The sequence below is a fragment of the Mytilus trossulus genome, chromosome 7 (assembly GCF_036588685.1).
Source record: "Mytilus trossulus isolate FHL-02 chromosome 7, PNRI_Mtr1.1.1.hap1, whole genome shotgun sequence".
Taxonomy (NCBI): Eukaryota; Metazoa; Mollusca; class Bivalvia; order Mytilida; family Mytilidae; genus Mytilus; species Mytilus trossulus.
This window is the reverse complement of record NC_086379.1, coordinates 8841759-8856025: the sequence shown is the minus strand read 5'-3', so window position 1 is coordinate 8856025 and position 14267 is coordinate 8841759. Positions and strand designations below refer to the sequence as shown.

Here is a 14267-nt window from a genome sequence, read left to right as displayed (position 1 = left end):
AGAGACTATGCCAGTTAGGGGAAGAGAAATCAAAAATTAACAAAGATTTCGAACAGATGCCCTTATCTGTTGAGATACAAGACTTTCTGAAAGAACTTCCAGAAGAAGGCAATGACTCGGATTTAGAGTTTGAGCCCTTGTGTAAAAAAAATAAAGATGAATGAGGGCTTATTATGATTTTTTATGAACAAACTGTAAATACACACTATATGGAAAATGAAAATATAAAAAAGGAGATGTGGTATGATTGTCAATGGAAAAAAAATAATATGTAAATAAGGAGATGTGGTATGATTTCCATCAAGACAATCAGTCAACATTTCTGAAAAAAAAAAATAAGGAGACTTGGTATGATTGCCAATTGAACATTTAATGCTATAACTAAGGAAAACAACAATATAAACTAGAATTTATTTTGTAAAGTCTTTTAAAGTTTCACGTGTAGAAGAACAAAAACTAATCTTTATATAAAACGATTGAAACATAACAATGGGACATTCAAAACAAGTCAAATAACTGACCACACCATTGCACAAAGACAAGGGAAAGGCCAACAAATTCATTAAAAACACAAGTGAAACTGCGAGCTACTGCTCACTGATGATACCCCCGCCGCAAGTGGATAATATAAATAGTGTAAAAATATGCAAGTGTTCGGTAAACAGGAAGTTGTCGAGTGATGAATCTGAAAACGCATCACACGGTATAGCTGACTTTGTAAATCCTGAAACCCAATTTCGTTTTGTAGTTCCTGAGAAAAGTGTGACGAAAATTTTCAACTTGGCTATCATGTGTAAAATCATACAAGTGTTCGGTAAACAGGAAATTGTCAAGTGATCAATCTGAAAACGCATCACACGGTAAAGCTGACTTATATAAATCCTGAAACCAAATTTCAGAAATCCTTGTATTGTAGTTCCTGAGAAAAGTGTGACGAAAATTTTCAACTTGGCTATCATGTGTAAAACCATACAAGTGTTCGGTAAACAGGAAGTTGTCAAGTGATGAATCTGAAAACGCATCACACCGTATAGCTGACTTAGATAAACCCTGAAACCAAATTTCAGAAATCCTTGTATTGTAGTTCCTGAGAAAAATGCGACGAAAAATATTCATGGGACGGACTGACTGACGGACGGACTGACGAACGGACTGACGGACGGACGGACAGACAGACAGAAGTAAAACAGTATACACCCCCCTTTTTTATAGCGGGGGTATAATTAAATGGGGGGTATAAAAAGAAACAGAACATAGAAAACTAGAGACTCAAAACGGGCTGCACAAAACACAGGACGATTTAAGGCAGTCATATTAAACCGCAGGAGTGCAAGATGAGAACTCTGCTGTAACATCAAAACTTTTCATTTCTTTTCTGTAAATTTCTATAAAGTTTTTTAAAACATATTTAAAACTTATATGTCTTTTCTACTTGCACATTAATTAACAGGCATTAACTTTGTTTGTGATCTATTTGTTTTTATAGTCTTCCAAACAGTTTTAAGTCTACCTTTCACAGTAACTCCGTGACTGGTACATAGCTAGCTGTTTGTTATCTGATAGTTATCATAAGGATGACCCATAAATTTTAATTCTACAATCACTCAAATACAGTTCATGTATCTATGAATATTGATACAAATCCTTGAAAAATCCTGTTGATTCATGAAAATAATTTCACATTGTATTGGTATTTTTAACCCCTAAGAAGATCTGACAAGAGTTTTTTTTCAACCCCTCAGATGTATTTACTGCAGCTCGACCCTTAGAAGAATTTGGTAAATAAGTGTACGTGTCAGATGAAAAAAAACCCAAAACACACCCTTATGTATGAATTTTACACCCCTCAGAAATAACCATCCACTCCCCCGTATCAGACATTAACTGGAATGGCCCTATGCGTAGAAGTGAGAACAACATCATCAACATATATCTTAAGCATTGACAGACGATTTAATGTGTTGTGTTTTAACAGGAGTTTAATAGAAATTTCAATTTTAAGATTGCTGGCTGTTGGTTTGAAACATTTAGAAATATTTTTTTTCTGATAAAAATGTTATGGTAAATAAAATGAACATTTTACTATTTTTGTTTGGGGTAAATGTAAGATATACATAGAATCATATTCAAAACAGTGTGGTCCTGGCCATGGATTGACGATATAAATTATCCCATTTACTGGGACAGATTAGGTGAACGTTTGTCTGTAACGACCATTGCTCACTTCTTACTTATTATAGAATTTAAACTGTGGGGTCACCAAAGGTTCTTAACGCCTTTAATAATAAAATAATTCAAAAAAAAAATCAGGAATAACCTTTGTTTTGATTTATATTATTGATATAAATCAACACATCGTATTATTCCGGATTCGTTTTTCGAATTGCTTTTTTTAGGTGTTGAGAACCTTTGGTTACCCCACAGTTTCAGTGTCTTTATCAAGTACATAGTGAGCACCTAATCTGCCCAATTCAATGGGATAATTCAGGTCGTCAATCAATGGCCAGGACCACACTGTTTTGAATATGATTCTAATTATATTAGACTTACGTGGTGGCGGTGCAGGTGCAGGTGGTTCTGGTTCTGTAGGTGATGGTTTAGACGGGGGATGAAACAAAGGACACTAAAATGTACAATAGATAAGAAGATTTACTTTTACATGTTTTAATTGTTGAAACTTGTAATTTCAATACATAAAGTAAGTTTAAATGGTTTAACACTAGATATTTTACGGCCCTTTATAGCTTATTGTTTGGTGTGATCAAAGGCTCTGTGTTGAAGACCGTACTTTGACCTATGGTGGTTTTACTTTTATTAATTGTAAAAAGGATAGAGTGTTGTCTCATCTGCACTCATAACGCATCTTCCATATACATTGTTTTTGTGTACTTTTCATTTAAAAGAATGGCATATTTTAAAATGTAATTGTACAAATGGTTGTTGGAGTAGAAAAAGTTTGCAACTAGTTTACAGAATCAAATGTTTATCGAACTGTGGTACGTTTCATCGTCCATATTGTATGAATTTTATGTTGCTTTGTATGCTTCTAAGTTAGTAATAAAGAAAGTAAAAGTAATCAATGGTACGGAGAAACATGGTGATGTTAAGTGAATATTTTTTTATTTATTCAAAACGTCACAACTGCACGTGTCACGAAAAAATGTCTTAAATAACCTTAATACGCATCACATGAACGATGTTGTAAATTTAAAACTGCATATTTAAATAATGTAATGAAAATACATCAAATGACGACATTATAGTTCGTCGTTCTTTGAGAAGACTATTTGACTTTTATTTACTTCATTTTAATATGTGTTTGTCTTCAACACTGTTACTAGACTGTGCGTTAATGATAAAAAAGAAAGATTGTACAATAATCGGAAATAACACAAAACATTGACTTACCTTGGTTATTTTGTGACGGTATTTACCTACCCCTGTTGGTGGACAAAGCTGTCCTGGTCGTGGTCTAGGGCCCAAAGGACCCCGAGTGCATCGAATTTTACATGTGATTCCATTTAACGTCTCGTACTCAAATATACACATTGGTTCACATTGATCAGGTCTTACAGGTGAGGAAGGACAAACTGGCTCTGGAGGACAAGGATTTCCTACAATTCAATAATAATAGATAACCAATCTCAGGCGAGCTCAAAACAGTATTTTCCAAAACATATGGTGTAGTAGTATTTGCGTGTTTTTTACCACGTATATTAAGATAAATAATAAATTAAGGTATAGTCTATTGCATACTATATTTCAAAGCTAAATAATCAGAGGGTATGAAAAAAGACCGCTTTTGAAAGTCCTAAATCGATTGAGAGAAAAAAAATCCGAGTTACAAACTAAAACTGACGGAACACCTCAAATATAAGAGGAAACAACGAAACAACAGATACACTGATGTGCAATAAAAAAAACCGACAATACCACACACACATTCAGAAATGACCCGTAAGACAACATTTGCCATTTTTCTGATATGATACAGGACATTTTAAGAAAAGATGGTGAGTTAAACCTGGCTCTGTTGCTAGCGTAACCTCAGCCTCTTCTGTCAATGTTAAATATAACACTAAAATGACAACATTACATGACAGGACTACATTTAGGACAGACAAAAGAGACATGTGTTTAATTAAAAGTACTTGAAGGAAACGCCATTCAAAATTATACTTTTAAAGATATGTGTTCAATTTGTCTAAGATTTACTAAGTTATCGTACAGTTAAGATAATACCACTTTAATTAATTCAATAACAATTGTTATTGTATTTGTCTCTGCTTTTAGTTACATGTTATTTTTTATTCAAGATAAAACTCAGAAATAGTTGTTTTGTTATTTGATTTTGCCTTTTGATTATGGACTTTCCGAATTGATTTTCCTCTAAGTTCAGTATTTTTGTGATTTTACTTTTTAAATGAGACTTTCACCTTTGTTTTATAAAACAAATACAAAAGTGTTTTTTTCACTTGATCATATAATCGGTTAAGTGAAAGCTCTGTTGCTGCCTGGACGGGTCAAGCATAGGTTCTGCATTTAATCCTGCTTATATCGGCTTCAAATAAAGTCTTACCTGGATCTCTACAAACTATTGCACATCCTCGTCTGCAGCACTTCTGTTTCCCTGGGCAACCTCCATCATTACTGCATTGCCTAGGCAAGGGACCGGCGAAACAATCTACAAGAGCCAAATTAACAAATGGACAATTGCCAGATTTCGTAACTAGAGCAGGATTCAAACAAACGAATTCACATAATCTTCTGCAGCATTTCTGTCTTCCTAGACAACTGAGATCATTATAGCATTTCCTTGGAAGTTCTCCTGCTTGGCACGTTAAAGCAGCTAGGTTAAATGCTGGACACTTTCCAGGCTTGAGAGGATTCCCTATTTTAAAGAAACATAATTACTGTTTAAACATTTTTCAGATATAGTTAATCTGTAGTGTAGGGTTAAATAGGTAACTTCTCCATAAATCAATTATTAAATCAATTCAATGTCCTTGGCATTGCCTTACCGTTGAAGTAAAGGTAACGTGTTATTGTCAATATTACGACTTAAAGAAAAATAAAAATGTGTACACGTACCAACTCGCTACCCACATATTTTCGCCATCTTAGATCTTCATATACCTAATAATTATGATAAATTGCTTGGCGGGTAATGCATGTTTTACCGTTCTACATCGTCCATAAGTACAACTGTGTCTGAGGAAGTTAAACACTTTGTTTCTTCATTAATTCAAAATATATTGACGGGCAAACTAAGAACGGTTGGTTATTAATCATGTCAGTACCAAAGTACTAACATTTGTACTATTGAACTGATGATTGAATTGTCACTCTAAACACGCATAAAATATTCGGACACTTGTCGGCGTTCATATCCAATTCGATGTGTTCCTTTGCATAGATATTAAAGAACATTATCATCAAAGAGATGATACGTAGTGGAACAGCTACTATAGATCCTTTTCTAATCAGGATAGGTTTCGACGTCCACATTTCTTAATTTTAAGATAAAAGATGGACAGCAATGGTCTTTATACCTTGTTCTTGTTTTTATAAAAAAATACTTAATAGGTTTCGATACACATTTGTCCCAAGAAAAGTCTCCACAAAAACAAATATTAATTATATTGAAATATATTTAAACATTCGACAGATCTTATTTGAGAATATAAATGATTTTTAATACGAATTTGAGGAGCAAATTCACTGTCTGGTTTGATTATAACTCCTTCTGTTGTCGTTTGGTTGCCAAAAAAAACCATGCAAATTTAAAACATAATGATAACAAAAGAAAGACTTTGAAAAAAGTATAGAAAATATTTGCAAGAATGTTAGTTTTTTTCTCAAAATCTTTTACAACAGTTGTTTTATATCACTTACGTGGTGGTGCTGGGGCTGGCGCTGGTGGCATGTGACCCTGGAAAGATATTCTTAATGTATTCGAGCTCATGAAAATGAACAAAACATTATTGTAAAATAACAAGTATGTAATACGCTTTCAATTCTTTATGACTGAGAAATGAAGACCTATAATTGCAAGGTAGCCAATAGTCGATTGCATCATGTGGATATGGCTTTTTGTTTTTCTTCATGTGATTCACAATGCGAGGAAAATGATTAATAATGCATGTTATAACAAAAATAAGTTCTCTTTTCGCATATGTTAACCTCGACTAGCTCTGTTACGATATTCCAGGGCTTGCATTTCCTATCATGATTTTCTTGATAGAGGGTTGCTGCTCACAAGGAAGCTTTCAAACCAAGAGTTTCAAATGGTTGAAGTTGAAATATCCCTTCGTATATTTTACTGACGCCGTCATGAGTTGGTTGACCGTTATGGAATAACCGTTTCACAAATCATATCGGATATGTTCCCTACGTCGTGACTACAACCCATTTCCCTTTCATGAATGTGACCTACTGAATTAGACTATTTACCGAATTTGATATCACATAAGCAACACGACGGGTGTCACATGTGGAGCAGGATATGCTTACCATTCCGGAGCACCTGAGATCACCCCTAGTTTTTGGTGGGGTTCGTGTTGTTTATTCTTTGGTTTTCTATGTTGTGTCTTGTGTACTATTGTTTGTCTGTTTGTCTTTTTTCGTCTTTAGCCATGGCGTTGTCAGTTTGTTATAGAATAATGAGATTGACTGTCCTTTTGGTATCTTTCGTCCTACTTTTCATTTACAAAAACGTAGCATATAATCAACAAAACTGTGGCATTCAATTATTTTTATTATAAATAAATATACAAACACCAATTCATTTGGTGGTGAGGTGATATGAACTGTCTTTAATGTTTGTCAATACGCTTGATATATATGCCATTTTGTGCTACTTTGTTGCATATTTGTTTGATTTTGTAGCGATTAAGATAATAAAACAATGTTGACTGCTGCATCCCTATTTTTGACATTTTTATCTCTTATGGCAATATAATGGAATGTGATGAAACTGTCATACAAGTTAGAAGTTTGTCTAGCTTTAAACCTAGGTTTAATTAACCAATTTCTACATACGAAAATGTCCGTTCAATGTCCTGAATATGACAATTGTTATGCATCCGTTTGGTGTGTTTGAGCTTTTGATTTTACACCTTTTTTTTATTTGTGACACTCTTTTTTGGATTTTTCTCGGAGTTCAGTATTTTCGTGACTTTAATTTTTAATGAAAACAAAATGACAAACCTCTGGTCCTACATCTCCAACTCCGGGTTCCTGAAATAATAGACATGATGAGTTAAACTGGCCTTTTCAATACCCTCACCAACTGATCAGCTATTATACTAATTACTTTAACAGATTTATTCTAGTCTAAAATGTGATTCTAGTAGTTTTATTCACTGCTATTAAAATAAGAAAAATGAATTTTATTTTCAGAACAAAATCAATCGTTAAAAACAAAGCCATCAACATGGTGAAAAGCTAAATGTAAATAATTTGTTTCAGAAAATGCAGAGGGTTTGGTAACATTAAAACGTTTAATCCCGCTGCAAATGTTAACAACTGTCCTAAGTCAGGAATCGAATGTACAGTAGTTGTCATTCGTATATGTTATTTGTACGTGTTTCTCGTTTCTCTTTTTGTTATATATAGATTAGACCGTTGGTTTTCCCCTTTGAATGGTTTTACACCAGTAATGTCATTGCCTTTAATAGCTTGTTGTTCGGTGTGAGCCAAAGCTCCGTGTTAATGTTGAAGGCCGTACCTTGGCCTATAATGGTGAACTTTGATAAATTGTTATTTGGATGGAGAGTTGTCTCATTGGCACACATTCTACATCTTCCTATATCTATTTGATATATATTGTTGCAGCATTACCTACTGTTCATAAATATATCCCCAGGTTACAAGAAATTATAACAATCGCAGGAAATATTATAAGTAAATATGTTGTGATGGTTCGAAGATTTGTACATCACATTTGCATACGGTCTGATGTGAATCCTTATATGATATCGATATTGGTATCGAATTTTATTCCCTACATCTGATTTCGCTAAAATATATTTGCTACATGATACGTCCTACAATAAAAGAAATCAAAACATGTTATTCAACGGGTGCAACATCGAGCAAGATACAATGCATGCTTACTCTTCCGGTGCACATAAAAACACCCTCAGATTTTTTTTCTAGGGGGTCTTATTTATGTTTAGTATTTAGTTTTTCGTTGCTGTATTTTGTGTATTTTTTAACGTCTTTTCTTTTCTGTTTAGTCATGGTGTTGTCAGTTATAAATACACATATACAGATAAGGGAACACTTTAGAATTTCGAACAACTCTTTAGCAATACTATATTCTAAAGAGCTGTTATTTATATACTAGTATAGGATTTGGGTTATATTTTGTAAACACGTTTATGTAAATTTTCAATACTATTTAAAATTGAGATATACTTACAAATGAGAAAGTGTGACATTGGAGAACATGGCACTCCTTAAGGCAGCATTTCTGGTGTTCTGTTGATTAGTAAAATAAAAGAAAAAATTTATATTAAAAGAATAAATATGCACGAAGTTCTGACAAAAAATAATTCGGTATTAATCATGAATTTGATTTTCGTGAAAGAATTTTAAACTAGTGGAAATAGAAATAGGTATGAACGTGATTCTGGAAAACAAAACACAGAATAAAACTGCATAACGACTATTCCATCAGGTTTTTTGTATTTATTTGTTTTTGATATTAGTTGGGTGTGTATTTTATTCCTATTCCATGTCTTTTTATAAATCATATAACTTCCTATTTGTTTGGGTTCTTTTTCTTGATTTTAGTTCTGGGTTGATAAAGATTTTCCATTTTTAAAAAAACCGTCAACGTACACCAAACGGACTTTTTTTTATAATAACTGCCATATTCCTGATCTGGGACAGGAATTTTTTATAAAAGATGGTGGGTTAAACCTTTTTACTTTATGGCTAGCCAAACCTCCCTCGTATATAGTAATAAAATAAAAAATACAGCTAAAATGACGCACTACGTGACAGAAACACATTAAGACAAATGCAGGTACACTCAAGAATTGTACCAAGGAGAGAGCTAACGAGGCCGTTTTTTTTATAAATGTTATAATTCCGTGGAACATCACTCTTCTCAAAACAGGCGATCGGTCACCAATATAGATGTTCTTTCAGATATTGCTGATATTAGCATATAGTAAAGTTTTATCATGCTTTTGAGGACATCCGTACAGTAAATGATTCCTTTTCATCGAGGTTTGTACGATGACCAATAGTATATTTCATCTTAACTACATAAACTACTATATTCTAGTTCTCCAAATCTTTTTTCTTATTATTCACTATGTAAAATGCATTCACACTTAGATAACTCTAGTTTTGTGTGGTGTTCTTGTTGCTCGGTCTTTAGTTTTCTGTTTTCTGTTTAAAATCTTTTTGTCTGTTAATTTTTCTTTAGCCCTCGACTTGTAAGTTTGAATGCATCTTTCGTATCTTTCCCGCATCTTGTACTAATTTAAATGAACTAATAAAATAACAGACATCAAATTTTACAGGACATCAAACATATATTTATATTCAAATACCAGCTTACCGCCTGTACAGTCTGCATCTGTCTGGCAATTGGGTTGATGGGTTTCTGGCGAACAAACATCTGGATCAATAGGACCTGGAAATGCTGGACATATCAAAGTAACATGACTTTGCTGTAATGATAATTAAATCATCTTAAATAATAGAAATAGTCACAATAGTGATGATAACATACATACTATATGATTAAAGGCGGAATGAAATATCATAGACAAAAATCGTATTGAAGTAATATCATTGTTAGAAACACAATTGGGGTGACCTAGAAGGGAAAGCAGATATTACACAACATGTGACACCCGTCATGTTGCTTATGTAAGTCCAACCCAGTTAATTAATTGTCGGTATGTCAGATTCGGTAAAATGTTGACGGTATTATATTAACTACTATTTGAACATATCGTGCTCATCAAAAATTCCTTAACATTCAACCAACTGGAGTCGTGATGACGTTTGGCACATTTATTATAGAGGAATTTTAATTTCCCAACTTCAAGTTCTTAGTTTAATTACTTCCTTGTTGGTAGCAACTTTCTATCAATCAAATCATGATAGGGAATGCAAGCCCTGAGATGTCGTAATGATGGGGAGATATATACTCAATAGGCGGGTGATTTACATACAACGTACAAGAAACAATTTTCGCCAATTGATCACACCGCATCATATTTCTTCTTAAATTTAACAAACAAACAACCCACAAGTACTTACCAGTTTAAATCATAACAATATTGTACTTACCTGTGTTCCAATGAACAAACAAACAAACAAAATTAAACCTGAAACCATTGCAATTCCTAGTATTACAACAGGCTGGTTGTTTTCTTCTAATATTGCAAAGTTCTCACGTAATAGTTAACTGACGGTTTAAATAATAGGTATGAACTAATATATTTGATCACAACTATTTCATCGTTAACTATAATTACAGATGCAGAAATAATATTGTTAAATTCATAATTGTATTTGATCAAATGTAAAATTACACGAAGATTAAACAAACTAAGGCAACTATATGCACAAAGTACTCATATATAATCAACTTACTATATATACACCAATCGACTGCAAGAAAAATAGAACGCAGTAAGCGGATTTTGAAATATGCAATGACAAGATGATTTGATTATTATAAAATTTCCAAGTTTTGATAATCCTGCAAATATTACACCAGCTGCATGTGTATTTTAAAACCAAATAAAGTATAATGTAAAATTAAACGTCAAACAACACTGCGTTTTGTAGAAACAAGTTGGTTGTTTAGTTATAAGATTACTTTTTCAATGCTCTTAATATAATTGGTAATGTTGATCATGGATGGGTGTAAATGTTATATTTTCTGCGTATAATAATCGTGATTCTGTGTTTGTGGTTTTAAAATTGTGTCATACATTTGTACATAAAGGCAACAGTAGTATACCGCTGTTCAAAACTCATAAATCCATGGACAAAAACAAAATCGGGGTAACAAACCAAAACCGAGCGAAACGCATTAAATATAAGAGGAGAACAACGACACAACACCGACATGTCATTTGAACTGTACCGTACTTTCTTATTTCACTGGAGACGTAATATCAAATATCTACTCTAGCTTAGGATAACAATCCAGCCCCTCTTCCTCACAGGAGGGACTGGATCGTAATCCTTGGCTGGCGAAGATAAATATACAACAACAAATGCCACCAAACACTAATTTTAAGCTATGATAAGATAAACATGTAAGAAGATGTGGTGTGAGTGCAAATGAGTCACTATTTGTAAAAGTAGTTTGTTTTATCAATTTATTTCAAACGTTCTTTATCAATTTCTTCGTCTGTTGAAACCTTTCATGTATCTCCTTATGGTAACCCTTTATGGTAACAAACCCCGTATGTTTTAGGACACATTACATCAAACATATGTAGTCACCACGTGTAGTCCATTAACCAATTACATCTCAAATAAGTGTATAGGAGGTAAGAAAAAGTACATTTATATCAGAAGACTTTGAGGAAAAGCATTTATATTGCTTGATTTACGGCTGTTAAACAATTTAAACCGGATGAATTCATTATTATTTTATTTGTATAAATACCTGAAACTGATATATAGATCATCATTATTTTATTTGTATAAATACCTGAATCTGATATATAGACAGAATGTAGGCCGTATAAAAAAAACAATACTGTATGAAATTGCATGTATCGGACAATATTTTTCTTTTCAATCTGTAAAAGTGAGGCAAATAATACCGAAACTAATAAGACGAGCAACAGATTACATAGACAATAATAGTGCATTGACTTGACATATCAACGATAGAATGATGAGGCTTAGAAACGGGGAAAGGCTGTGTCGAGCTTTTTCCACGTTTCGGGACAAATCCTTTTATCGTTGATATGTCAAGTCAATGCACTATTACTCAATTTGTCTTTATACTGCAATCTAAAAAAAACCTTTTTCAATTGTTGTACAATGTGTTAACGTTATTATTTGATTTAAATATTGGGAAACTTCCCCCTTTTATGAAAAGGTCCAGATCATAGAGGCGGAGATATAAATATACAACACAATGAAATTGAAAACCGTAACCAATGGTGAATGAATTTGTTTGAGAATGAACTTAATATCAACAATAAGCATACAACACAATGATTTATAGTTTGCAAACCACAAATATTAACAAGTGAAATATGTTTTTTTTTCTCGTAAAATTGTTAAAGAAATAAGTTTGAGTCGTTGTATATATTGGAAACAAGAACAAGTTGAAAAGGTCGTACGAATAATTAATCCTATTTTCAGCAATTTCTATTTAAATATTCATGAGGAAAAGTGATATTATGTCAGTGACTGTATATGATATAGAAATATACGGTCATCACATTTTTACTGCTCAAAAAAAACGAATGCAGTATAGAAAACACCACATAGAAAATTTAAGAATGAGCAACATTGAATCCATCACACAACGGATGTGTTCTCATTTACTCTGGCAAATCTAATCTTGTCGCTTTCGTTCACACCGATCAGCAAGCTGTAAAGGCTCCAAAATGACAAGTGTAAAACCATTCAAACGTGAAATCTAAAAAAAAAAAATAATAGAAAAAAAACCTCTTGTGCACCACCTCAACAAACTACTAAACATCAGATTCCTGACTTAGAACATGTGCAAAAAAATGCAGAGGGTTTAAAAGCCTTTTTCAGATGAATTTTATAGTTCGTACGTGTATGTAGACAAAACGCGCGTCTGGCGTACTAAATTATAATCCTGGTACCTTTGATAACTACTTAATATGCAGTATTGATACGCTACTGTTTCAGGTTAGAGAGGGTAGATTCGTTTAAATTGATTTGACCGTTAGTTTTCTAGTTTGAGTTTAATTCCATTTGTCATCTCGAGGCTGACTATGCAGTATAGGTTTTGCTAATTGGTGAAGGCCACATGATCTATAGTTTTTAATTACTGTGTCATTTTGGTGTCTTCCTTTTCTTACTAATATATAATATATCATGGTAGGTATTGTCTTAAAATTGAGTACAACAGATGCGCGTCTTGTCTTCATAAGACTTGTGGTATGATCGAGTGCCAATGAGACAACTCTCTATCCAAGTAACAATTTATAAAAGTAAACCATTATAGATAAAGGTACAACCGTTAACACGCAGCCAAGGCTCACACATAACAGCAATATATAAAGGGCCCCAACAATTACTTGTGTAAAACCATTTAAACGGGAAAACCAACGGTCTAATCTATATAAAAACGAGAAACGAGAAACACTGATGAACTAAATAAACAGACGACAACCACTGAACATCAGATTCCTGATTTAGGGCAGGTGCAAACAATAGCAGCTATTTGTTAATCGTCTTCTTCATGTTTAATTTTTTTTTCGCAAAATCGCAAAAAAATGTGTAAGTTTTCTAAAACACAGTCTCTATTGGACACATTGTAACTTGTATATATATATATTCTTCCATACAATATAGTCTTTAGTTAGAGGTATAGGGGGGGTTGAGATCTCACAAACATGTTTAACCCCGCCACATTTTTGCGCCTGTCCCAAGTCAGGAGCCTCTGGCCTTTGTTAGTCTTGTATTATTTTTATTTTAGTTTCTTGTGTACAACTTGGAAATTAGTATGGCGTTCATTATCACTGAACTAGTATATATTTGTTTAGGGGCCAGCTGAAGGACGCTTCCGGGTGCGGGAATTTCTCGCTACATTGAAGACCTGTTGGTGACCTTCTGCTGTTGTTTTTTTATTTGGTCGGGTTGTTGTCTCTTTGACACATTCCCCATTTCCATTCTCAATTTAATTTGTTTGTCTTTTTATATTGCACAATACTACTGCTGGTATCTTGTTAAATATTATGTTACCTGTACATGCAAGTCCATCATAACACGAATTGTTAAGATAAATATTTCACTTTCGTTGAGTGATTGGCCGTGTAGTATTAGACAGAATGAACAATGTAGCAAATAACCAAGATTTGGTATAATTTTTATGATTAAGTTTAATTGGATTTATAAACTTTAGATATATATCATACTTAAGTTGTATTTGTTGTGTTCTGATAGGTCACTGTTTGTTGTGTTCTGATAGGTCACTGTCAGTTTATTGTACTTTATACATAAACAGATCAGAGTTATATCCCTTTATACAAACGTTATGTTTATGTATATTATATGTATATCCAGCCTAA

General features: G+C 33.1%; 1 protein-coding gene across 1 annotated transcript; it reads right to left on the bottom strand.

Moving 5' to 3' along the window:
* Positions 1-1824: 1824 nt before the first annotated feature.
* LOC134726139 (whey acidic protein-like) lies at positions 1825-5926 on the bottom strand. Its single transcript, XM_063590537.1, has 5 exons — positions 5896-5926; positions 4580-4891; positions 3409-3614; positions 2551-2623; positions 1825-1895 (listed from the first exon to the last, which is right to left on the bottom strand). The coding sequence occupies exons 1-5, from the start codon at positions 5924-5926 to the stop codon at positions 1825-1827; spliced, it is 693 nt and encodes a 230-aa protein (XP_063446607.1).
* Between the last annotated feature and the right edge of the window lie 8341 nt (positions 5927-14267).

Excerpts from the sequence above, each read along its gene's own strand:
- LOC134726139 (XM_063590537.1), bottom strand. The coding sequence starts at position 5,926 with ATGCCACCAGCGCCAGCCCCAGCACCACCAC. Across the intron at positions 3,615-4,579 it reads AATAGTTTGTAGAGATCCAG|GAAATCCTTGTCCTCCAGAG; the intron begins GTAAGACTTTAT and ends ATTGAATTGTAG. Across the intron at positions 1,896-2,550 it reads TGCACCTGCACCGCCACCAC|GGCCATTCCAGTTAATGTCT; the intron begins GTAAGTCTAATA and ends TTCTACGCATAG.